General features: G+C 40.2%; 1 protein-coding gene across 1 annotated transcript; it reads right to left on the minus strand.

Moving 5' to 3' along the window:
• Positions 1-10906: 10906 nt before the first annotated feature.
• LOC104082239 (monofunctional C1-tetrahydrofolate synthase, mitochondrial-like) lies at positions 10907-21993 on the minus strand. Its single transcript, XM_009585280.1, has 4 exons — positions 21868-21993; positions 16394-16473; positions 15578-15675; positions 10907-11178 (listed from the first exon to the last, which is right to left on the minus strand). Exons 2-4 carry the CDS (start codon positions 16403-16405, stop codon positions 11001-11003), a joined length of 288 nt encoding a protein of 95 aa, XP_009583575.1. The 5' UTR covers positions 16406-16473; positions 21868-21993; the 3' UTR covers positions 10907-11000.
• Between the last annotated feature and the right edge of the window lie 6006 nt (positions 21994-27999).

A 27999-nucleotide genomic window follows, 5' to 3' on the forward strand; every position in this document is an offset into this window, starting at 1 on the left:
CGGCCCATCACCCGGGCTGCCCCGGTGCCCCGGCTGCCTGCTCCTGCCTGGGGATGGGACAGACCCGGGCTGCCAGGCCCTGCCTGGCCACCCCCATGGGGAGCCCCAGCCCCTGCAGCTCCCCAGCAGCCTGCACCTGTGAAAAACAATTTTTCAAAGGAGACTTCTTTTTCATCACTGTTGCTGAGCCAAATCATCTTCCTTTTACTTATCTAGCAAAAGTTGTGGTATTCACCCCTCCACAGTATTCTGGGCATGTCTCATACTACCACAGGAGGGTCAGCCTGACTAAAAACAAGTCCATTTTGCCACACTCAGTGACTTCTGCTACAGAGAAATATTAAATCTACATTTGAAAAAGAAATTTCCTCAACCCATCAGCCCTGGGCCTCCCTGCCTTTTTCTACTCCACCAGAAAAGTAATGCTTTCTCATTCTCTTTTGCAATCGATGTGGATATAAAAGGAAAAAATCAGCAGTAGCCAGCTCTTTGTCTTGTGTGTTACACACGGGCAGAGGGCTTTCTTCTCAAGAAGCATGTGAAGGATAGCCAAGATGTTACAAGAATGTACAGTATCTGTGCAACGTTTTTGCACCCCCACTCCACAGCCCCTCCACGTCACACGGCAGGCACGTGGAGACGGCAAGGACCACGTGGAGACGGCAAGGACCACGTGGAGACAGCAAGGACCACGTGGAGACAGCAAGGACCACCCCAATTCTCCAGGCAGACCATCGCCACCAACCAAGTGCTGCATCAGCCACCTCGGCCTGCCCACCCCTCCCACAGGGACAGGGACTTGCTGCCTCCCCTGCTGACTCACCTCCTCCATGGGAATCACTTGAGCGTATCCACCACCGGCTGCTCCACCTGCACAGGAAAGCATATGGTCACATCAGACTCGCACCAGTTTTGGAAAAGAACAACAACCCTTAAACACACGAAGTGAAACATACAGTGTTGATGACACATTACTCAGCATTTTGATTTCCATCAGGGGATCAATGATGCACCCAAATAAACAGGGTTTCCTTAAACCTTGCTGGCTTTTTTCAGCAGGCAGTAAAAAGGGAACTCTTGAAATGAAAGCCTACACATGATGGCTGGCCCAGACTTTGGCTAGATAAGGGTTACCCTCTGCTCCTGCCCAGATTTAGGACACAGTCATGCACATGCAGCTGTTGGGTAAAAAGACATAGCAGTCACAAGCAAGCACTGCTTCTGAACAAAACCTTCACACCCTTGCCTGAGCCCTCCTTCCCCACTGCCTCTCAGGGTACGAGGCAGAGGATTTCGCTGTAACCTATGTACAAGTTGAGTGGAGGGATTAAAGCACTCACATGCACCAGTCTTGGCTGAGAAGCACCAAGCACCAGGAGCCTTCCAGCTGAAATCAAACTTGTTAACTTAAACTTCAGCAAAGCAAAGTAGAGCAGATGGGGAGTGCTTGCCCAGTTAGGCACCAATCTCAGCTGAGAAATGGCAAAAAAAAGATTGCATTACTTCCTATCAGCATTGAAGACAGGCTTGAACTCTGGCAGGCTCTTACCCGGCCCTCAAGCTCTTAAAGGGTTTCTAGGCAAAAAGGCAGCAGCCCATGATTAGGGGGGACAACTCAGAAGAACAGAAAGAAGAGCTGCAGACCTAGCCAAATGTATGATGCAGACACAGCTGAACCATATGCATAACTGCCAACTTCCTTAGCTCGGATATTTCAAATCAATACGAGTGGATTTAGGACTCTTTCTCAAGGAAGAATTAAACAGTAACATTTAGAGACATCTTTAGAGTTTCCAAGCAGAGAAGTGGCTGGAAGGGTGTGTACTTGCACAAAACTCCTCCTGGCTAACTCATCCCCACGCCTTTCATTATGTTTGGGCTTTATCTGCATTATGAATACACATTAAGCACATGAACATAGATATGAACCTTGCATGGGAAGACATGTGCAAGAAACCTTTATCTATTAGTTATATACTTATCAAAAAATCCAATATGCTACCATTCAGACAATCCACTGATTCAGTGAAGTAACTATGAAATTTAAATTTTTAAAAAAGGAAAAAAAAAAAAAAGCAGTATTTCCTTTTAATCTGAAAGAGGTCATAGAGTCTGCAAATATTATGTACCTTTAACTCCAAAAGTAGGTCCTTGAGAAGGTTGTCTCAGACAAGCAAAGGAATTAATGTTAAGGTGTGCAGTAAGTGCCTGAACGAGACCAATTGTGACTGTGCTTTTCCCCTCTCCTAGAGGTGTAGGGGTTATTCTAGCAAAACAAGAAAAAAGATTAATCAAATTCTTTGCTGATGTCAGCCTGGCTAAGGATATCAGAACTTACAGCTTTTGATTTCAATGAAGAATATTTGTATGGCAAATTTCAATAAGATTATTTTATCTCCACAAAAATACTGCCACAATGTTAGCCCCTAGCTCAAGCTGGAATGGTAATATACATGTGTCTTCTATTTAAGCAATTTACTATAATAGCAGAAAAAGAGAAGATTATTTTGGCAAAAGTTCTAAAAAGAATATATTGAATTTAGACATTTTTATTACAGCACAAAAGTCTCACCAGTTTCATTAACAAACCATCCATCAAGATACTCTGAGCATGTATTAATACTTTTCTGTAGTAATACACGAGATGCTTTATTCCCACTGCTCAAACTTTGAATGAAATAATAGAATATTTTAAATTAAATAACCAACACTTTTGTTTGTAGAGCTCAACTATCCCTCTCCAGCTTCCATGTCATCATAACCCTCAACAATGACAGATTAACTGCTTGTTAAATAAAACAGGACACAAAAGTCACTATATTCAACTGAACATGATTTATTTTACCCTTATGTTTTGTGATATTTTTGCAGGTTTAAGGGTGATAAGGGACAATAACAATCACAGTCTGACCTCCCATACAAAAGCTCAAAAACCTCATGCTACAACTCCCACATCTAGACCATGATCGAACCAGGACAGAATTTTAGAAAGACATGCAATCTCGAATCAGAGACTCTAACCTCCACTCAAAAACTCTATTCTTGTCCCCTTAATGAAGGGACAATGATAGCTGATTTTGCAAGTAGAAAACTTCATCAGCCTTCTGTGAATTAGAGAGACCTCAGTTTAAGTGGTCCTCCCTACTTTTAAGGTCAGCAGGTTTTTTTATGATCCATGTTAAAAGTGGGGAGGTGTTGGGGTTTTTTTTCCTTTTTCTTCTTCCTTAAATTATGAACACATCTCACGTCTCCAAAACGCATTCAAATTATTCATTTGAGGCACAGCATTTCTCCTTCTGACTGGCCAAAGAAGAAAGCCCCAATCCTTTTTCCACTCACACCACTCTCAAACAAGTTCTACTTTTTGGCAAAGTGTAACCATTCATATATTTGCTGCCTTCACTACCGGCCGAGAATTAAGTACCTCAAAGACGTTGACATTAAGAACTAATGTTAATTCCCAAGGAAATACAAGCATGCACACGCATTCTAGTCAGAGGAACCCTTATCCTATGACCTCTTCAAAACTTGAGGTAAAACATCTAGCTCTAATTAGAAACACTTCCTTTCCCAACTAGTAGTTTTTCCAAGATATTGCTATCCTCAGATCACAATTCAAATGGCATAAAAACATCAGTAAAATTGTCAAATGCAAGGAGACATCTGTGTTGTCTCCTTGCCTTTAAGATTCAGCTTAGTTCAGTTAGTTCACAGATTGACAAAAGCCCTTCTTTGTCCCACAAAATGTAAACACATGAAAAACATTAACTTGTCACAAATCTATCTTTTATATCATCATCGGATCCTGGGCTTTTTGTTAAAAAAAGAAGCCTTTGTTAGATATATCTGGAAAAATTTGGGCAATAGGAGGCAAGCCAAATTAACATCTTCTGTACTGTTCTAGGAAAGAATTTTTCTATTCAAAAAACGAATGTTTTAACTCAAGTTCCAGTGAAATCAATGGGGTTTAATACACCTATAAGAGATTCCCTGTACTGAGACTCTTCAGAAATAGTATTTTGTCTACTGATAGCTTTGAACTACTCTTATATGACCATGTAGCACATGGGTTACTTAATTTGGGCATTTGTTTTTAGTAATTTTTTCCCACGTTTATAACATCATGTTCGGCAACCACCAGATTCTAAAGCATCGTCAATAACTTACTATCCAGACTATTTTGTCATCCTACCTCCCTAGAACCACACTCCCTTGACTTAAAAGGGAATTCACATATTTTCAGCAAAATATCTATGTAGAGCCACAAAAGGTGGGAGATTTAGAGCATATCCTGAGAAGAATCCATTCTATCTACTCTCAAAAGTGGTTTGGGTCCCTGTCGTCTTTTTATCCATACTATGCCTTCTTATTTCCTTCTGGTCTACCGCAGGAGCACACAATGCTACTTCAATTCTTTCCCTTTCATGTTTGCAGCTCCTAGAAGAATGGGTACTTTTTAATCTCTACATTGTCATGACAGCGAGCCCTCCTGGTTTTACTGTTGCTACAATGATAGCTTCCAGTTTTCCCACCACTATTTCTGCCATCTCTGTTTTGTCCCAGGATCCTTACTTTTGTACAAAGATGCTTCCTTCAGAGCACCACAGCCAGGTTAACTCACTTTCACTACCAGTTTCACCCTCCTGACTACTGTTCTAACACTGGTTGCCCAAAACCCATTCAAATCATTGTTAGCATGGTTTCTCCTTGTTCCTTGTTCTCCTACTGTCTCATTTACTTTTGTCTGTTGCCCTAATCTCATTTACTTGATCCTCTTATTCCTGTGCACTAAAGCTAGATTTAAAGAATATATGAGTAATCTTGAGGCATTACTGCACTCATTCAAAGACTTAACAAGATAATAACTCTTTAAGCTATTATTTATTTAAAAAACATAACAAAAAAAAAACCAAAAACAAACAAAAAAAACCCACCAAAAAGCAAACTATTCTGCTATGAGAGAGACACCTATAACTGTTTACTGGAAGTTACCAGTAAAGGACTTCCCACAAACCCCAAAAACTCACTGCACACAATGGCTACGCTGCTAACAGAACAACTTTTATTTGCAGTGCTTCCTGTGGTGGCTACTTCTATTTTTGAACATCAGACACACGAAGTTCACATTTAAGAGAATTCAGACACCATCGCTAGGTTATTTACTCAAGTGCAGCTCAAAACACAGCAGAAGGCTGATCTGGCACACACAGCCACACAGGGACTCTTTACAACTCTTATGAAACAAGCAAAATCAAAGATGCAGCCTACTATTCAGTAAAGGAAAAGAAATTGGAATTGACAAATACATAACCAGAAGGCATGTTGGTAGTTGCATGAAGGATAGTATTTACTTGTCCCAGAAGATACACATAATGAAGCGTCACACTACTAAAATGCTCTGGTAACCCGGCTGGCCTATTCTAAACGACTATGTAAAATAAGCCAGAAAGCACTGGGAATTTTCTATGAGAAAGACCTTTTTCCAGAGAACAAAAAAAGAAACACACCATTACTCATTAATCATACTGGGAGGAACAGATCTTGCCTCTGCTGAATTTCCAGTACATTGGTACTCTGCACCAGCCATATCCCTACTGAGAATGGGGCACTCTGGGAGAACCAGCCTCCACCAAAGTGAGGGTAAAACCGAACTAGAGCAAGTGTATTTTCACCAGTGTACTCATGCAAGCACACAATGGTTTGCAGCAGCAAACAGACATGTCTTTGCAGACAGGACCTTGACTTCATTAAATCCGCTTGGCTTTAACAGCCTACACTTTCAATGTGTTCCTCAGATGGGTTTGTTCATTTTAATCTGTTCTCTCCCTTCTGAGGAGCCCTGTGAGCCTTAGTTTTCCTGGAACTAGAGTTACTCAGATGAATATCTAAAGGCTCAAAATGTCTAAAGGCAGCTGTGATGGAGGAAGAAAACCAGCAACCGGACTTCCATAAATGGTCTACAGCACTTGGGTAACACTCTCCCAAGAAAAACCTTGTCCACTGCAGCAGGTAGGAACAGGCACAAACCCCGGAGAAGTCAAAACCAGGAACCTGACTTTTCAGTCTCTTTCCACCTAACAGAATTAACAAAACATGAGGATTCTGCAAATCACACTATTCAGTGAAGCCAGACTGCTCTAGACAGTTCACTTACCTATCCCCAACTTCTCATCTTACATGAGACGCCCTGGCAGGACACCTTTGATTCTTAGAGGCTCAGTAGCAGCCTGGAGACTACAGGATAAACCTTAAGAGCTAAACAGTTAGTTAGTAGTTTCAATAGCTACCAGAATCTCAGTTTTAAATATTAGTTAAAAAAAAAAAAGCCAAACAAAAAAACCACACAACACCTCTCCCTCCCCTCGCCCCCACCTGAAATTAAGAGAGACTTCTATTCTAATAATTTCCTTAGAAAGTTTATTTTAAACACCTTCTCTTTTGTACCTGGCCTACTTTGATCAGGTTTTATAAACAAAATAATCCACTTAAGCTGCTTTGTGGACATTGAGCTGTTTTTGCTGATTACATTACTGAGCCTCCACTCTTGCAACTTAGGTCACTAGCTCGCATGACTATAAAATTACAACTGCCAATGGCTAACTTTAGCTCAATTGTGCAATGCTGTGTTTTGACCTTATGCAAATCTAGGGAAAAAACCTCCTTTAAAATACAGTAAATTTTAATGAACTTCAAGAGACTTTTACACCCATTTGCATTATTCTTCAAATTTCTTTAATATGTTTTCAGTCTAAACACAGAAACCCCACAATCATTTTCCTCCTTAAAACTTCTTACTTTGCCACCTACCAAGCAGTCACCAGCTCCTTGGCAAAGTCTTCCATAACATTGGAAAGCCTTCTCTCTTTATGTATATCAAAACAAAGATAAGAACATGCAGACTTTTTGTTTGTTTGTTATACATCACATTAGCTTACAGTGGAGCTGTTTCTGTGGGAAAGCTACATGAGGTCTCCCGAAGAGAAAATAAACAAATAGTGAGATGATACACTGCACCAGCTGTAACCTCCTCACAGCTACCCCAGCCGTTGTGACTCCAGCAAGAACTTTACTGGATATGTGACAATTCTCCTCTTTCAAATTTCCCAGCTTCAACTCATCAGTATCAGCAATTTCAAAGATTTTGATGAGTTCACCATTCCCATGATCCACATGGAAACCTGCGGAGCCTAGCCACTGAGGGCACGGGCAATCGAGTTCCCATAAATGACAGCCTCACCTACATACATCTCCCATCCAAGATTACAACTGTCAGAAATTCATTTCTGAGCACAGAAGCGTTGCAACTCCTGCCATCGAGGTGAGATTATGACAATATTGCAGTGGCATCCTCAAAATGGAACTGGAGCTTCCAGATACGAAAGCACAGTGATCACTGTGAAGCTAAAATGACTGAACAAAGCCAGGAACAGACTGAGGAATCTGCAGCTACAAACTCCCAAAAGCTGACAAAGACCCATCCAAAACAATCCCCATCAGGAGCTGTGCAATGACATGACGAATACATGACAAACTGTCTCAGCCACGGCTTTGCTTTGGACTGTCAGATGTTTCAGTGCATCAACACAGTGGTATTTTTCCCCTCTTATTCTTCCCTGTATTTTTCCTTTTTTTTTTTTTGTCTACCATTTTTCTGATGGTCCAAGAAATACAGTGAACAGAAATACAATCCAATTCGTACCCGTTAGAAGTAAAATGCAATTCCAAATCTGAAAATTCTGTCCCTAAAATATTTACCATCACACAATTGTACAAGCATTAAGTTAGTATTTATTTCCCTCCATTTTTATTTTACTGAAAAGGTAGTTCATCACAAAACAATCTATTACTGTTAGGTGAAAAGTACTGATTTTAAATTTTCCAGCATTCAAAATCCAACACACTTCTTACTAAAAGCAGCATTATATTTCACAATTTTTCCACATTCTATTATTCCTCAGCTTGCATTTTTGAAGTGAACAAGTTTCCAGAATTAACTGGTAAAAGCCACAGCACTGGAGCATTTAAAAACAAAATGCTGGAACACACACAGAGTCTAACAAATTTTAGATGTAGTTTCATATTGTGTTTACAAATGCTATGACATGCTATCTACATGCTTGAATGCATGATTAAGTTACCCTGGGCACTAAACTTAGCTACTAGGTCATGCACAAGCTTCGTTCATTTGCATGCTCTCAGCTTGCAGTGAATGGGAGGCAGTTTGAGTTAATATATCCTGCAATGTAATTTTTTTTTTTAGCACACTAAAAGCCTTGTATACAGGCAGTTGATGCCCAAGAGCTAATTACTCCATGATAACTCATGGCTGTGACACCAAGGTGTCTTAACACAAGCCCTATAACAAGTCACACACATGAACAACAACAAAAAAAAAGTAAGAATGAAAAAAGTGAAAAAAATGCTCTCCAAACAGAAGAAAACGGAAAAGTTATGAAGAAATTAAGTCTTCACCTATTTTTGGGTGACATGATCTGTTAATCAAACTGTAATTTTTCAGCATACAAAGTATGTATTGGACGAGGCATTCAGGTGTATTTGTGTGCATTCAGAAAGTGCAAAGAAAACTTTCCAATTAGTAGCAACTTTCTAAAAAGTCATAAATACAGCTATCCTTAGAGATAAAAAGGTACGCTTGGTTGCGTTTTGCTATTCAGAACAACAAGTTTGGGCTCTAGCACATCAGGAAGATGCATTTGCAGCAAATATTTATAATTCCTAGACATTGTGAAACATTTAAACCCGATTGTGGAATTACAGGCACAAATGTCACTGGCTGCATCATGGACAGAGGTTGGAGATTTTGCAGCTTGTAGAATACATGCACACACTTTTCACTCCCTTCACATATGAACAGTTCACATCATACATAATAAATATTTCCATCAGACCAAATACCCTGAATTGTAAGTGTATATCTTAAATGTTTTCTCTGAAGCACTGAAAACTTATTCTGAAGACCTATACTGCGTAATTCTAAAAGAATTTCTAAATGTCTTTGGTTATTGTGAACAAACATAACAATCCAAGTGGCAGGTTTTGGTTGACCTTGCCTGGGCAAGGAGAGGATGAAGAAGGCCAACTGAGGATATTACTTCACTCCTCAATTTCCACGCTTGAGTGATATTCAGTTTTCATTGTACTGAACGTTTCCTCACCAGATGCAGTTCCCCACTTTTTGTAAAATCATTGTCTCCTACAGTTATTTCAGCAAATAAGAACAGCTGAGAACACATAAACACAAGTTATATACATATTTTATGTGTACAATATTTCAAAGTCAAACCCTGAACTCTCTCAGAAGAGAACATGTCCACTACTGTAGCCACCTTGCCCAGGCACTCCTCGTGCAGCAGATGTGGCTTCGTACTCACTCCAGGAGATCCAATGACTTCAGAGAAGTTACAAATAGCAACATATTGCATAATCACGTTGTGTAGGTACCAAACTCAGCCATTTGTTTGTGAAACAGTTCACTCTCTATACATGTTATATAAACTTAAGAAGATACAATTTTCTATTTGTTGCCAGCTTTTCATCCTGCTAGTCAAAACTTCCCCATTTCTTCCACGCGTATGTATACTTCTGTCTGTGCCAACAAAAGAGGATTCAGACAATAGCTTGAGATACCTTCCCTGAAGAAGGCTGGGAGGCAAAGCGGTGCAAAGAAACGTAAGCACTGATGCGTACAATCCGACACAACTAAAATCCACCTGAATGGGGCTTTGCATCATGCTATCTTCCACCTCCAGACATCTTCAAATAACCTCTGCTTCTGTGAGACTCTGCTGCTAGAGAAGCCTGGCACAGCCTGCAGCATGGCGCCCAACTGATGCAGTGACAGCATGAGCCTGAAAGTACACAGTAGCAACTTTCTTCAAACTCAGCCAAATGCTGAATCTGCTTTTCTTTCTCCAAAGCAGCAAAATACAAAATAAAACTCTACCAAAGGAAACCAAGCTCAACCAGCTATTATTTCCTTCTCTTGAACAACTGCTCCAACGTCCTCCAGGAACACCTTTATACATTGCAGTTCTACCACATAGCTTTGAAGACAGCTTCGTAACTTGCCTGCCACAGCTCTGTAACATCAAGTCTCTCAGCCTACAACGGCTCCATCTCAGATAGTGCCAGAAATCCAGGTTGTCCCCACAGGAATATAGCAAAGCAAACAGTTTGTGAAACACTACCCCAGCTGAGGAATGGGTAGATCCAGGCAGTTAAGAACAGCTTTCTCCTTCTGGATCAGCCTAAAGCTGTATTTTAAACCTGATTGGTTTTACTTACAAGGAAGCAACCATACAGATTAATTCAGAACATAAAAACACATTGTAATTGAAATATTAATGAAAACCTTCACGTGTTTGTTCACAATTAGAAGTTTCCACTTAGCAAACCAGGTGAACGAAAAAATGTGTCACTGAATGCAGAAAAAACCCACAGCTCTTCAGAAGAGAAGCGCATAATTTCTGCTGAGCATAGCATTTGCTATAATTGTGGGAACAGCGAGCAGGATAAGCCTGCCTGGAGACATGTCTACATTTCAGAGAAAAAAAATGGCTTTTTAAACTTTGTAATCTGTTCTTCAATAAAAAAAGTATTTATTGTTAATATCAACCGATTAGCATGTAGCTTCTGTTAAAGTTTGTTTAAACAGCCACAATACATGCAGACTTAAATATTTCAAGTTAAACATTTAAAATTCTGATAAAACAGTAAGAAAAACTCCACAGACCAACAGATAATATTTAAGAAGCTTAGAACAAACTACCTTTTATAAAATATACTTTACTTCAGTAATAACAGTTTGGAAGAAAAGTTGTGTTACTTCAAAAAATTTCAAAAACTCCTGGCTTTCAGAAGAGAGCAACATACAGCCGAAAACATTCAGGATTCTTATTTGTGCAGTGTATTATAAAGATGTAAGCTGCATGTTTATATTAATGTGAGTGAGGGGACATAAATGACATTACTGCGCATTCTTACCCAGCAACTAGAACATATTTTCCATCTGGTTGATCCTTTAACCTTTCCAGCAGGGACAAACGTACTTTGGCTTTGGTTTGGCCATAGATCTCAATTTCATCTGTAAGCAATCCTATCTCCTTGGCAAGTACATCAACAGCTTTTGGACTCTGTGCTCGGGAAATCTCAATATCACTGGAAAAGAAAACAAATAGGAGCCAGGAGATTTCTCTCAGCTTAGGTGGTCAATGACAGAGCACAAAACAACAGCAAATACTCCAACAATGGGGTTACTGTAATCAGTTTTTCAATCCTCTCTCACATTTTATTAACCAAATCTAAATGCTAGCTAACACCTAATATAACATTGAAAATCACATGCAGTGTTTGTTAATTGTTACAATTTCACAGAGTTCTCTCGTTTAATCAGATTCCAAATATTACGTAATGCTTTCATATCAAGCTAGAGACGTGTCTGCTGAATGCTCAAACATGTCCCACTGGAATGGATGTTTCTGTTTTTGTTTTTCTTCTCCTCCCTCCCAGTATATTTCAGCACATACACTTTACTAAAAAGCGCATACATTCCTTGGCCAACAGTCACATTATCTAAACCTGATGCTTGTGCACGTAGCGCCTTTCATCAGAGGGTACTGCCAAGCAAGCAAAGCCTCGCTACTCCCCCATGAGGGCACCAAAGGAAACAAGGCATTTGAAGATCAACTCATGCACTTCTAAAACACAGCTAAATTGAAAATGGCCACATAGCAGGAGTTTAATGCACAGGGCTCAGGACAGAAGTCCAGTGAGCTTATAAACTCACTATTGTATCTGCAATTCCTGACCTAGACCACCTGGGGTCTTTGGATTTAATACTCCTCCATGGATTTTTCATTTGTGAGCTTGACTTAGTTGCCCCTTATGTCTACGTAAGCGTTTAGCAGCTGCAAGCTCCCGCGGCAGCAAAGCCCAGAGCCCAGCACACAAGATATGAGGGGTTGTCTCCTTTGGCTTTAAATTGCTCACATCACCACAAAAGCAAGTTAAAAAATTACCAAGAGATTAATTACTTTCAGCCTAACCAGGCTAAATTCCTTCCTGCAGTTTCAGTTGATTACAATATTTTTAAGATAGAATCTGGCAATGGCATCAAAGCTAATGTCCTGAACTTTCAAACAGTCTGCAAGACCTCAAATATCCACAGATGAACAGAGAACTACTGCCAGATCTCAACTCTACGTGTGGACTTCGGCTGTTCTGCATCCATCAGCAAATGATCAGTTTGTGCCAACTTAATTGCTTGCAACTCTTTGAGGATATCCTAAACTGGCACCATTATTCAATTCTAATTCTCAAGTATCCCACTTTTGCACCCTGCAGCAGCTAAGTGAAACCCAGAAATCATCCATCCAAACAATGACATAATCCAGTACTAGAAGACAAGAAGCTACTCTGTCACAGCACCCAATGGCTGGGTTGCAGACCATTTCATTGCATATACTAACCTGGAATCTGCTTTCTTTCAAAGACATACTAAGCGCATCCTCTTGCATAGAAGGATATACCTTTGGCTTTCTTACACATTACTTCAAACACAACTAGCCATAAAAATGTATCAAGAACACAAGATAGAGTGGCTTACAAACATCACATCACAAAGAATATTCAAAGTTTTCATTCAGAACTCTCCATATAAAAACAACTTGAGTGCCAGAAAACATACTGGTAAGTTGATGACAGTGCGGTCCCTTAAAGAGGGAGCAAAATTTGTAGGGTGACTTTTCTCCTATTAAAAAAAATTGATGTATTTGGCAAGGGGAGAAGGATGTAGACTAATATGACAGAAAGTTAATCTGCCTTTTTTTTTTCTCCTGCTAGATATATCAGCCTCTTTACTAAAAGAAGAAGCTATTATTTCAAATCTCAGGCCAGACTATCGAGACTCCCTGCAGCAATCTCAACCCTTCCTATTTCTCTCATTTCTTGGGCCACAAACGCCTCCCCCTCAGAGTTCTGGAAGAAACAATGAGGCTTTTCCCACCCTGCTGGTACCACTACTTGCAAAAAGTGGAAGAACCAAAACTAACCAAGCTATACACTTATAAATAAATTAAAAGGTAAAGAATTTCTAGATAAATAAAATTACAAATATTTTTAGAAGTCAAGTAAAACTGACAGTGGATGCTAACGGTTCTCCATTGGTAAAACCATTGCTGTCATCATTTTCCCATCTGAAATTCCCTCAAGAACCTTCAAGGCAACTAGACTTTTAACCACTTAGAAACCCTTTAATGACAGATTGCACACTGACACAGGCAATAAAGTGATAAAAGGCATAATTTCACAACGAATTGACATTTATACCTCAACTACTACTGGGGCTAAACAACACATATGAAATGTTTACGTCTAGTCTATTATTTCTGGTAAAAGTATTTTCTAAAACACAGGAAATTAAAGATTTTGATTATAACTAGCATTTAGAAGTCTACATTTGTGGCTAGCTCTTTTAGTTTGATACTTTTAGTTTAATATTCTCTATATTGGAAATACCAGAATTATTCAATAAGTTACGTTATTCGATATTGCTGGAAATGTGCAACAGTGGTTCTTCTGCATGAATAAGAATTGTTAAGCAAGAAGTCCACCATTGACAATGGTAAGTCATAATTTACAAAATACAGGAAAATGTAAAAGGTGGGGGAAGGCTCTACATCTACTCAGCCTGTGTGCTGGAATTTTTTTTTACTGCATATTTGTAAGAAAATCTTCCATTCCGTTTCCAGTATCTTTGGAAATACTTCAATTAACACCCAGATCTCACAGAAATCAAAAAGCAGATGTTCCTAGATTTAGTGCTTAAGCAGCTTCGCCTCATATTCAATGAAAACTCCATCTGTTTCCACACCACGTGGTGTATTACTGTAAGATTACATTTTATTGCAGGATACTTTCCATCTGATGAGTTATTTTACATTTAAAAGAAAAAAGACATAAAGCTATAGAGTTATCAAATAAATGGAAGTCCTATCACTGGTTATATTATAAGCCATTATATATTAATTATGTAAATATTTATGTACTAAACACACAATGTCATAGAATGGGTTGGGAATATTTTTTTGAGAGTTTTTTCACCATCACACTCTTGTCATCACACGCTTTAATCTACCTTTTAACTGTAATATTTAAGGATAGATTTTTCAGGCTTTAATTCTAGAAATGTTACATGCTGGCCCAGGAAAAGCTCAAGCATTCCTTCCCCCTTGCACCCCCGGGTGCAATAGAAAACTCATTCTTTTGGCATCTCTGTTTTAAATTAAAATTGTGTCCACTTCCATTAAACTGTCGTAAGAGACGGTGAAAACTGAATCAAAATGCTTAGAAAAGAAAACATTTTGTCAGAGCTTTCCAAAAACACAGCAGTGGGATTCAGAATTACAGAATCACAGAGTGGAAGTGACCTCTGGAGGCCATCCGGTCCAACCCCCCTGCTCACACAGGGCCACCTAGAGCCAGTTAGTTGCCCAGGACCATGTCCAGGTGGCTTCTGAATATCTCCAAGGATGGAGACTCCACAACCTCCCTGGGCAACCTGTGCCAGCGCTTGGTCACCCTCACAGTAAAAAAGTGTTTCCTGATGTTCAGCTGGACCTTCCTGTGTTTCAGCTTGTGCCCACTGCCTCTGGTCCTGTGACTGGGCACCACTGAAAAGAGCCTCTTTGTACCTTGTATTTATATACATTGTATTTATACACACTGATAAGATCCCCCTGTGCCTTCTCTTCTCCAGGCTGAGCAGTCCCAGCTCTCTCTGCTTTTCCTCCTACCTGAGGTGCTCCAGTCCCTTTATCATCTGCATGGCCCAGAAGCATGCATACAAATAAGCACGCAAAAATTTCCAAGCTTTCCTACATGGCAGAACCTCACTTCAAGTCGCTGGTTCCTCTCTCCGTGACCCAATGCAACCAACACACAGCAAAGCACTTCAGCACACCAAAGGGCTCAGGATGCTCTAAACGTCAGAGATGTCAGCAACCGTGCCAAGGCAGACCTAAAATCCCTGCGGGCTGGACATGAGCCTTGGGAGGTGAACGACAGAGACTGATTGAAAAGATTCTGGCTGTGAGAATAAATACGCTTCCTGCTTTTCACATCTACACAGGAATTTAAAAGTCTAACGCAGAAGAAAGTACTTCTACTGAGGGAAGAAAATAAATACAAGATCAAATGCCACTGAAATCACTGGGCCTTAACTAGATCCATAAACACCTTCCTACACTAGGGTTTAGTGATTAGGAACTTCTTATATTTTGTATTTCTGTTAACATGCCACAAGGCTTCACCTCCCTCCCTCAATGAAACCTTCCAGCTTTAGGTCTTCATTAAATAACGCTTGGCAATGCACATCATAAAAGTAAAAATTGATAGGAAACAGAAGGACATGATCACAATGAGGCATACAATAAAAAGGCACAACATGTAGTCCACATAAGCAGATTAAAAAATAATTAGGCTCGGACCATTTTCAAGTTCATTTCACATTTAACACTTGCCTACTCTTTCTTTTTAATTTAAAAAACCCACTTATTACCTGGGCACTGGGGAGAGGGGCTGCAGTTTCAAGCAGCGGAGGTCCCACTTCCTGTGCTGCTGGGACTGGACCCATCGCTCCGTGTTTTTTACCATGTTCTGTTTTTAAACAAGAAAACAGCACACACCAGCTGCATCATAAATACTGAACACTAATTTCAAATCATCTCACGAGAATGTTGAAATAGCTTTTATGGCAAAGGCTAACAAAAAACAAACTTAAAAGTCTTTCCATTTCATGGTTTTAGGATGAAAGAAAAAACAACCACTGCACTATTACTGTCCTATTGTTTGTCCACATTTCAGAAAGAGACAAGACCATTAACACATAAGTGGCAGAGAAAAGTTGCTAATTGGGCACTTGGAGATTTTATTCTGGTAAAATGGAAAATTACTTTTATTCTCTCACACTTTAAAAATAACGGAAGATATTAATTGTACACTGACTTATGCTGCTTCCACATAAAACAACAAGCTTTTGGACCCTCTATCCATCACACCACAAAAAAACATGCGCAAATATAATTAGGCTTCACTGTTTTACCAGAATAAGTAACATTATCTACTGATACAAGTGCTTCTGCCAAGTTTTACTGTAATAATCAGAATCATGACATGTTTGATTTTTAATTTACCTTTCTCTAACTAAATGTAACAGGCATGACACCCTAACTAACTGATTAAGAGTTGTTATTCAAATGGAAGGCAGGTAAGATGTTCAAAAGAGCAAAACAAAAATTAAAATCTAAACTGTAGAAGCAATTTCTACAACTTACAGAAAGAGCAACAAATTTACAATGTTTGAAGTAACACTAACCTGCATTCGCATTGCTATTGCAAGAGAACCAACAGCGTTTTCAGCAGCATGGTGGTTTTGCTGATCATAGTTGTGTTTCGCTGTAAAACAGAAGTATTGCACTAGTAAATCACAAAGTTTTTGTGAGTGGGAGCATGCATATTGGAAAGCTATGTCCAAACAAAAAACTTCTGAATGTTGACTTGAAATTTAACAATGTCACTGACAAAATTATAGGTGGCTTCTTTAATACTTCAAATGAAATCACCCTGGAGGATGGATATAGTGTGAAAATCTGAGAGCAACTGCATGCTCTGAAGCATATTACGCAAACACACACATGCATATGATGAAGCATACACATACTTTGAAAAGAAAATAAGGAAACACAGAGATTAATTCCAGGATCCAAATAATTGCTTTTGGACAAAAAAAAAAAAAAAAAAAAAGGCCAGGCAGCTGTGAGGATTTGAAAAGCTATATGTATTTTTAAAAAGAACACCTAAATGAGCACAGTGAAGAATTTCCTTTTTTCCCACACATCCATTACAGCGAGAGAGAACAATGAAATGATCACAAAATACTATATAGAATTATTATCCAATAGGATTTATAACTCAAAATCAGAATATGCAAAATTTTTTGAGCAGCAAAAGTTATCTTCATCAATGTGACATTAGAAGTAGATATTCTGAAGAGTCTACACAATTCAGAGTGACTCCAACTTTAGAGACAGTTATAATTGTTTCTACTGGCAATATATCATATAATAATCATACATTAGCTACCGTAACTAAACATTATTTTCTCATTTTCCTGTAATCCTTCTGTTGGCTTGTTCTTCTGTTGTTGCTTATTGACTTTTATCTAGACACAATTTCTCCAAAATTCACATCCTGGTCTCTCTGGGCATATCAAGGCCCTAGTCCCATTCTGAAGGGCGTAGACATAACTGTCATAAAAAAATAACAACTGTACGCTGACAGCTTTAACCTTTCTCCTAAGGGGAACTGAAGTGCAAACCCTGACCTGGTCAAGCTCTCACTCTACTCATCCCATCTGCACCGATCATAAAACGCTCACGTTGCCTTGCACAACTACCCTTCCCGTCATGGGTCCCGGCGGTGGCAGGGCACAGAAACCTCAGGCTGGAGCCGGAGTGGCAGGCAGAGGCGTGCAGAGGAGCCAGCACAGCACCCCACCACCCCATGCTCAGCTCCAGCCCACTCCCTCACACCCACCACCGAGAGAGAGCAAGAAACGCTTTCCGCAGACACCCTCAGCCTCATTCAGCATGTTTTCTAATCCTTTCTCAAACTTTATTGCCAGCAGGCATCTATACATCAGTGACAAAGCTAACCAAGCAGAAGGTGACGGTCCTGACACTGAACTCTAATTAAGAAAGTGTCTGAGAAGTCCTGCTACGTGCATTAACATTTGCAATTTAAAAAAAAAAAAAAAAAAAATCTTCTGGAGATGCTCAGTTTTAGACTCAGACAGAGGAGTTTTACTGGAACAGTCTATCACAGTCATAAGTTGACTGTTGTTGCTTTGAGACCAGGCTGGGAGAGCTGCCAAAGAGACAAATGAAGTAGGAAGAATGAAGTTTAAAATCCCCTTTCAGACAGCTGTGCTTTACAGAAACATTTTGACTTTTAACGTTATTTGGCTTAATGTGACTTCTTTATCAGGGCAGAGCTAGCATGTGTGTAAATACACATCAGAATTAGACGTTTCCCTTCAATAAACTACTTCTCTCAAGCTGCCTATGCTACACACTCACCCCACAAATGACTAACCAGGCTTTTACAGGGGTGAAGGTGAAGCTAGAGGTGAAAGTCATGCACACATGAGCTAGCAAGACAGTCACAGGATTGCAACAGCTCTCAGGATAAATTTTCCAGATGGGAGCCGGAACAGCACACTCTGCTTTGGATTAGGCCAGAAGATCAGCCGAACTGCAGACACTGCGCTCCCTCCTCTGACCCATCCTAACGAAGGCCCATCCGCCCATCTATTCGTAGCCTGTTGTGCAGATGGGCGAGAGTCCCTGTCACGCACTACCTGTCTGCTCAGGCAGCTTAGAATAGAGAAGAAGTGGGGAAACGGTTGAATTTCCCACTAACGTACTTAAACCATATGGCTTCAGCTTTCATGTGACCCCAAAGGAGTTGGACATCAAATCCCAAATAATTTTGGCATCCTTAAGTTTTGTTCAGAAACTTGATTTTCACTTCTATACATTTACATATAAAGTATTTTCCTGCAAGACACTACCAGCACTCACTTGATTCCAAAATCGTTAGTGCAGCAGAATAAATGTTGCACTGCTAGAAATTGTAGAACTTTTTAAAATGGTGATAATTTAAGAATCTTTGATCAGATTAAAAAAATACTTGAAAAAGAATTCTGTCACTTTGGAGCAGGTACTTTTAGCTCTACTCTCCTGGCTTACATCATTACAGATGCCCAATTCAGCTATGTCCTTGCAAATTTTGAGTGCTTTTAAAACATGCGAGTATGTTAGACTACATGTATAGCTACGCAAGATAGAAATCTAGACATCATCTAGGAAGAATAAAAGCTATTTCATGGCCCTTGTTTCTTTCAGGCTTCATTTAGCTCCTGTGACCCCACAGATGTTAAGTTGGACATTTCTAAAGCAAGAAAAAACCCAGAACAATTTCCAAGCACCTCAGCCAGATTCCACCACATATTGAAAGTAAAGAGCCAGTTGTAAGACAGTTGTTTCTCCAAGGTCACGACTGCTCCACAATAGGCTTTTAATACATACCTTGCAATTAAACTAAGTGCTTTCTTCCTGTCAAACAGACACCTGTGTTTCATGTACCTCTCTAGGAAATCTTGAGGCCAGCATTTTTTAAAGCTGCTAAAATGCATTTCTGCTATTCTTTCGGAGTTTCTCCAAGATTATGACAATCTCAAAAGCATAACCATAAAGACAGATGGGCATTTGGTAGATAAGTCCTATTTAAATTATCTTGCTAAAAATCTCACGCTGCCTTTCCAAAGACATGCTGTACTTAGCACAGCCCACTGCTACAACTTGAAAAATGCAAAGAAATCTATATGCTTATGCCAAATCTTAAGTTTCCTGCCCTAAGAATGAATGTTGCTGTGATACGTGAACACCACTCAAATGTTTTAATGCAGTTTTCCTAAGAGCACTCTTTCAGGGAAGGGAAACACTAATACTATCTATAGTTCTATAGAGCAACTAAGGCATGAAGATACTTAAGTCTCAAGAAATGGCATCCAGTTATACTGCTTAACTTTTAGGTCTCTGAAGACCCAGACTCCCTCTGCAACGGAAGGAGAGAACTAGGTATCTGAAAGTGGGACTTGCACCAGGCCAAACACAGAGCTGGGAGAGCTCAGTCATCAGCGGTGCCCACGCAGGCTGCAACGACTGGCTCACCCCCATCCTGCCTTCATAGACCTTCACCTCTACCCTGAGTTCGACACCTAAGAGGTTTCTGCTTAAAAGGATTAAAAGGAGGAGGGGCCATTCCTTTTCATTTATTTATTTATAGGTGCTACTGCTGTACCACCATTCCCTCTCTTCTCTGCTGCTTTCCTTTTCTCCCCCACTCCTCCTTCATGTAAGAGTATGTTACACTAGTAGGTTGGGTACCTGCTTGTCCTGGTTTCAGCTGGGATAGAGTTAATTTTCTTCCTAGTAGTTGGTATAGTGCTGTGTTTTGGATTTAGTGTGAAAGAATGTTGGTAACACACTGATGTTTTAGTTGTTGCTAAAGTAATGTTTACATAGTCAAGGACTTTTCAGCCTCCCATGCTCTGCCAGGTGCACAAGAAGTTGGGAGGGGACACAGCTGGGACAGCTGACCCCAACTGACCAAAGGGATATTCCATACCATATGATCTCATGCTCAGCATATGAAGCTGGGGGAAGAAGAAGGAAGCGGGGGGGACACATTCGGAGTGATGGCGTTTGTCTTCCCAAGTCACCGTGATGGAGCCCTGCTTTCCTGGAGATGGCCGAACACCTGCCTGCCGATGGGAAGGAGTGAATGAATTCCTTGTTTTGCTTTGCTTGCATGCGCAGCCTTTACTTTTCCTATTAAACTGTCTTTATCTCAACCCACAAGTCTTCTCACTTCTCCGAGCCCTGTCCCACAGATATTTAACAACTATATCCAACAATCCCTATGCAAAATAAGTGGGCATTAAAGATGCAAGGAGTATCCTAATCACTAGGCTAGGAAAAAGAAAACATGAATTAGTTTTGGACAACTTGTGCAGCATCAGCAAGGCATAAGGCTTGGTACCCACGCCTGAGATCCTCATTAGGATCAGAGCACTGTTCTGGGAGGTGGAAGATGATTGGCCAAATGCCTTCAGACAATTGAGTGAATAATAACCCAGACCTCCCACACCCGCAGTGTGTGTTCAAGTCAAAAGCATATCACAAAAGAAAAGGAAAGGAATCTCTTGCTAAGGCCATGCTTTGCAAGGGAACTGCTTTATTATGAGCTCTTCTTGCATTAGCTCTGCATAGAGTGTCTGCTTAATTTGCCCTTAGGGAATATCCCTAGTTTAAGAACCATACAATTAGTTTGCCTTGGCCTTATGCCCATTTCCCCAGTTTTGTATCAATAGATGTCAATAAGCGCATTTGTGATAGATTTAGAAAAACACATTAACCAATTACACTACCCATGTACTTCCTTATTTTCCTGTTCATTCGCAGCATAATCCCATCTGGACACTGAATAGTCAAATTCATGTACATGTGAAAAATCTAGAAAATATCTAGAGGTCTTCGCAGGACTTCAAGGAATTTTACAGGAAATGCAATTCTAGCAGTAGGATAGAATACTTCTGGGAAGCTTTCTTAGTTTTATTCCTAATAAAATTCTGTAGCGTTTTTCAACTGAAAAATTCATGAACATATACCCCCTCCCCAGCCAGTCAGGGGAGGAGGAGGGAGGGGAATCCAAGCTCTTTTTGTAGGAATAATTACTGCAGGAGACATTCTGCCTGTTCTTAGCTACACAATTTCTCTACTCCCTCCTGCACCATTCTCTGCACACAGCTTCACAGCACTTTGCAGTTGCTATTTTTCCCCCTCTTCTCCGTTCCCCATGATCCAGGTGAGTTCACAGAAGTCACAGGATAACACACTGTACAAAACAGCACTAAATAATATAGATCATCTGATGACCCAAAAGTCTTCCCTCTGAATTCTTTGAATCCATAGGATCATCACTTATTTACCAATCCTGGTACGAAGAATCTGTTCCGGCCTTTCTTCCCTCACCTGACATCTTTTTCCTATTTATACATCAGAGACACATGTACACATCCCCTGTACACAAACATCCACTTTTAAAGGCCCTCTCCTGAAGATGTAGCTTTTAACCACATTGCGTTGTTACCAACATGCCACACACTTATCTCAAAGACTTGCCATACATCACTTTCAAGAACTGTCATCTTTTAACGCCTCTTACCTGACAGCAAGTCACGAGAACAACTGATAATGGTGGTTCCAGGCTTTATCCAGCTCACAGGAACATCATCGGGTTTTGTACTGCCAACTACCACCACATCTGCGTGCTGAAGCTAGGGACAGCCCAAAACACCCCCCAGAAACAAAACAAGCATTTAATGTTAGAAATACATTCTTGAATATGCATCTTATAATATTCATACTTACACAGCAGTAGTCTTTTGAGCAAAGTATTTGCAGACAACAAAAAAAAAAGTCCAAATTAGTGCCTTGATTCTTACCCCACAAGATATTTAAGAACAATAGCATTTAGAATGAAGTCAGGTAAACAAACTGTGAAATCAGGGAAGTGGGGTCAGAGTCAGCACCAATTATATTTAATGGGGATTACATACTTTCAAAGAAAAAGCCCTATCATTCTCCAAAGTCCTGTCCAACAAGGTAACTTGGAGAGACTTAAGAAAGAGAAGGGTTCAAAGACAGTAAATAGGCAATTATAAAGAGTACAGTCAGATTATCTGACAGTAGAAAACCAGGCCAGCTGACAGGAATGCAAGATGACCTGATCTACAAACATCACTGCCTCTGAAGAATATAAATTAAAGCATTTTTTCCCCTTCTCAGTTCATGTTTGTTAATCAGTGCCTCTGATTTAGTTGAACCTGACAGATGTTGGAGCAAAAATGGTTACTACAAAAATTCTTCTAATCAAAGACGTAAGTGTCTTCCTTTCCTCCCTCCTCTGAAACAGGGCCCTGTACCAATTATCGGAATCACCGCGAGATAAGGGACAGCACCAGAGGCAGATGTATAAAGATCCACTAAAAAAGCAGAATACAGGCACAGCACTGCCTCAAGCCTGAATGTAGAAACTATTTCAGAGATACCGTGACTTTGGGAATATTTTGAAAAATGTAAATTAATACCAAGTGTCACAAACTCGGCGAGCCTCTCTACGAATTGATTTGTGACTGATAAGCGTTCCAGCTTCTTTTTTGGCCAAAAGTGCTCTGACGCAACCCTGCCCAACCCTCCTGCCAAGAAAGAACAGCTCAAATCCTGTCAGAATAGCAGGTTTTTGGCACAGCTGAGCATCCAGGAGGGGAGAAGAGCATAACTGTGGCGGAAAAGGCAGAAAGCTAAAAAAGCTCCATCTTCCCCTCAGAGGACACAAGGATGGCCTAACCCTCCTTAGAGATCCACATGCGGAAAGAAAGCCAAACGTGTGGGAGAAGATTTACTCGCTTGACAAATGACTAATGCAATGAGCTGATTCAGGCTTCAGCCAGAGTCCTGCAACACTCCTATAATTGCCTGCAAACGTACAGTCTCAACAGTCATTCAGCCTTATCCAAATGGCTGACGCTCCTGCGCCTAGTGCGAATATCAACTTACGTGCCACTCCTAGAAGGCCACATAAGTCGTAATGCTTGACCAGCATCAGGTCAAATCATACTGAGGAATCTGCAAGCAAATTTGGATAAAGAGATGACGCAATGACTTGTGTACCAAGAATACTATGCTGAAGACTCACTTTCCCCTGCAAAAAAAAGACGCAGCCTCTGCCGTAACAGTCAACATCATCAACACAGAGAAAACCAGTGATTATTCTCAGTTAGATGAATCCAGTCTTTTTTGTAGCAAAATAACGATTCACATTCTAGCAGTTATAATTCACGTACTGAAAGTCAGGTATGTCATCCCATGCAAAGCCTCTGGGACAAGGACTAAGAGCTTTGCACAGCACTTCGCATCATGAAACTATGAACCAGTTGAGAGCTGTATGCAACAAGTAATAATTCTGACAAACGTTCAGCCAACATACTTATGACAGAATTGATCCAATGTAACTATAATGCCAGAAGACAACTGACCTGACCAAATATTCATCTCTATGACTACCGATCATAATGTTCAAAAATGTTCTTAACAGCTGAACACAATCATTTTTGTAGCCAATGTTAACACTAGTTCAGATGGCTAATGTTGCACATACCCATAAATATCTCGGAAAACCAGCTGAACCTTTCATCTCATTGCCCTGCCCCACCTCCTCCATGAAAAAAGTTGTATCACATGGCAGCGAACAGTTGTCCTACGGGTTGAAGACACAATGATCTCAGAGCCTGCCCCACCATGATTTCTTTTTCCTTATTTCACAAAAAAAGTAAATGTAAAGAAAAAAAAAAAAGGCACAGATACAATTGTAATTCTCTTGCTATAGGCAAGTATTTTATGTGCAACTACTGAAAAAGTTCCTGGAGAGTCAATAAAATATGTATCACAAACACTTTATAGAATTTTTTTCCCCTGTGAGTATTTTAAAAAAATTATATCCAGAAACTTGTTTGCCTGGGAGAGTGAGTCCACTGAAAGCAAAATAGTTGTTTACAGAATTTTGTGTGTCCTTGGAAGAGATTTATGTGATCTCCATCAGGGCATTTTGGTTTCACTCGCAAGAAGTCGTGCCCATGCCTCCCCTGCTTTTTTTCCTCTCTTGCCTTAACCTACTCTTTTGACCGCCTGTAAATCACTAAAGCAAGCAGCAAGCCTTGGGAGGCGTGTGCAGGCTTATCACCTACATCAGAAACAAATCACAGACATTAGAGATGGAAAAGACCTATGAAATCACCACATCCAACCTCCCTAGCAAAGGCACCGCGCAGTCCCTGGACAGAGGATGCATCTGACAGGAACCAGATGCTGCAGGCAGCCATAGCCAGAAGGTCGAGGAGGTGCCCACGAGGGGGAACGTGCGGCCGCAGGGCGACCGACTGCCCGGTGCTCCCCGGACACTGAGGCTGTGTCCCACCGGGCAGGCTTGAGGAAGGAACGACGAGCATCAGTGCCAAACCACCCCTAATGGACCAGGCAATAGGCTGAAGACAAAGTACTTGAGTAGTACCCTGCCCTCCCACCGGTAAATATTTTTTCAGTTGGGAAGAGCTGTGCCAATAAATAATCTGAAACCTTACCTCATAACAAAATATGACTCTCTCCACCAAGATTTAAGTAAAAGCAGATTAAGAAGCACCACCCATTCCCAAGACAGACACCAAATGTTAAAACAGCAACACAGACTTTCCTGCCAAGTATTTAATGATAATGGTACAAAGTAGCTGTATATTCCAGATAACTGAAAACCCATTTTGCCATGAAGCCTGCATAAAAACTTCACTTCCCCATAGTTAAAACCGACTGCTATGAAAGCCATTTTTAAATACATGACCAAAAAAAAAAAAAAAATTTGAAATTAATATTCAAAATGTAAAAGCCCTCAGTTTCCTCGGTCTGAAGTTAGGCCAGCTAAAATTTAAGAGATAGGATGAGGAATAGGAACCTGAGTCAAAGTTTTTTCACAACTCTCCTTATGAAAAAAATCAGTTTACAGATCAGGTTCCACTTCAATCACAGCAATCCTAATTACTTTCTGAAATCTTAAAAATTTTTTATGTCAATGGCTAGTTTCAGGTACTTCTTCCACACAGGCATGTTCTCCTTACGTGGTTTCTTCCAGCTCCATCTCTACCTTGGGAAGTTCAAGGTTTGCAAATCATTGGCAACCCAGCAGGACAGCTATGCATGGTCTGCTCTGATCCCTCCCCCCTGGCTGTGGTCCCCAGGGACGAGCCGCAGCGGGCAGCCACCAGCTCCCTGCTACCGTCTTCTTGCCCAGACATCGACAGCCCCTTCCCTACCACATCGGCCTGAATGCACTTGCCCTACGCAGCGCATGTCAAAATTAGGTCCACATCTCTATTACGGGCTCAAGCCTACCGCTATGATGCATGCTTTAGGAACTGTTCCTCTAGCTCACGGGCTGGGAGGTAAATTTCAAATTGCGAGGAACAGATATGATGCACATAAAATGTTGAAGCAGAAATACTTTGTCTACAGCATCATCATTAGAAACTGTCACGCAGCTTCCCTCTCCTCTCCTTCTGTGGGATCCAAATACCCGGTCTCACGTTCTTTCATGCTTGCTTACATGCTTATGATACAAAATGTATTTTTCTGCCAGTACCAAGACTCTTGGTCTTATCAAGACAGCAAAAACAGGACAGCAAATGACTAAGAGATGTCTAATAGTCTGAAGTTGAAGTGTTGGCTCTAACGAAAAGCAGACTGTGGCCAAAAGAGGTTCTTATCCAACCTGAAAAGGAACCTCCCGTTCTTGCACTCCAGCTGACCCACTCTCCTACTGCTCAACCAGGCTTTTACAAACAAGTGTTCCGTTCCTAATTATACCTAGATAGACTGATTTTCAGTTCTTTTACAAGAAAATTGTAGGATAGCAGCTCTCTTAAAACAGGCATAAGGTGGTTCACATACAGACTACATGTAAGACGATGTGCTGAAATCATGACTGACTGAATTTAGACGACTGAAACGAAATTCAATTTCCTCATAGGTACTAAGTATTATCCATGCTTTGGCAAGAAAATAATCTGTATTTTTCAATTTGAATTTATTTGATAACCTCCTTTCAAACTAGAAAGTCTAATTCTAACATAATAAAAGATTAAGCACGTCAGTTCCTTCACCTGTACTGCTGAATTGACTTTTGGGTAGTCCCATTTTTAAATGACAACAAGTGTGATGTTCCTGAAAGTATGTCACTAGGTCACTCTTCAGGCACACTGCAGCGATTGTGCTTTGAAGAGTTATCTACACAAAGCTTAGCAGAATGATAACATCTTACTTATTTCTACCAAAATGCTCAAGTCTTTATCTCTTACTTCATAATTTATTTTACATCCAACACATCAATGCAAAAAGAACTATCCATAGCTGTGCCAGAACCTTCTGAAATATTTGCTTTATTTCATTTGTGATTTTATTTGAAAACCCAGGAAGCTCAAGAGTGTTGAAGGACATAGCTCAGCTGTGCCACGATGATTCTTTTTAATAACTAAAGTCAAGCAAACCCAAAATGGAACAAAAAGAAACATTAATAATCAGTTCACCTCGGCAAAACATGAAGTAGGGAGGGAAAAGAACATGCAAAGTGTGTCTATTATTCATGCAGGTCAAAGCAAAGAAATTAAAATGTACCATTATTTATTTTATTCCCTTTTCCTGCCATAGGACAGAAAAGACTTGCTTTAAAGGAATACACTAAGTCAGATGGTAGATGGTATAACGCTGTTTGGCAGCAGAGCTATCTCTACACTGTTAGACTTTTCCTAAGATGGACTAAAACATACCTTCCTCTTGATCATTTTCAAAATATTTTTGAAAAAGTGGATGAGTTAGAGAAGCAATAACAACTCCATAGCAATACAAAACCTGATCCAAAAAACCCTACAACCTTCGTGTTGCATGCCTCATTTAAATCGATAGAATTTCTAAAGAAAACACTTGTTGTTATGCTATCCTTTAAAAAAAAGAACAAATCAGCAGAGCTAGTCAAAGGTAATGTAGTACCCACTTAAGAAAGGCATTACATCATTAAGTTCGGCATTAGTGCTTCAGTGCAAATAGGCCGGGCTAACGGATTAAGACAAATAAGGTACACCTACCCTTAAGCTCAATTTTTCCTTTCCTGGTACATATTGCAAAACAAATGCATCCCAATGAAAAGCTCATACTCTTGGTAAGTTCATTCCTCACTTCCTAAGTGAGGAAACCTATTATGCTACCGTAGGTTTTACTTCCAAACAACAGCACACAGACTGTTACTGTAGAGCTATCACATTCAGAGGAAGGAGGAAAAGTGTGTAGCCGTGTCTAAAGTCAGTGCATTGTGCAGTAAAAACAAAACATGAATTAATTCTTCCAAGTCTTGGAAAAACCTCGACATCGACTAACACATTTTCTTGCTTGAAATTCAAATAAAAAAACTCAAGAGAAGAAACCTTGTGAGCCTTTAAACTGTTTTTAGTTTTGAGGAAGAGAATGAGGAAGAGAAAATAAATTCATATCATCAGCTATAATCACGTTATCTAACAACGTTGCACTTCAAATACAGGTTGCCACAGGACAGCAGTGCCTCATTGTCCAGTAGGAAATCTGTGCTCAGTTTCTGACTCTCCGGCTTCTGGGAATATGAAATAGGACAGTTTTCCCTGCATGCATTAGATTTTATCCAGGAGCTAGAGCTAACTATGACAGAGTTACACCCAGCCAGGTT

This window comes from Fulmarus glacialis, unplaced genomic scaffold (genome assembly GCF_000690835.1).
Source record: "Fulmarus glacialis isolate BGI_N327 unplaced genomic scaffold, ASM69083v1 scaffold40719, whole genome shotgun sequence".
In the NCBI taxonomy this organism is placed as follows: Eukaryota; Metazoa; Chordata; class Aves; order Procellariiformes; family Procellariidae; genus Fulmarus; species Fulmarus glacialis.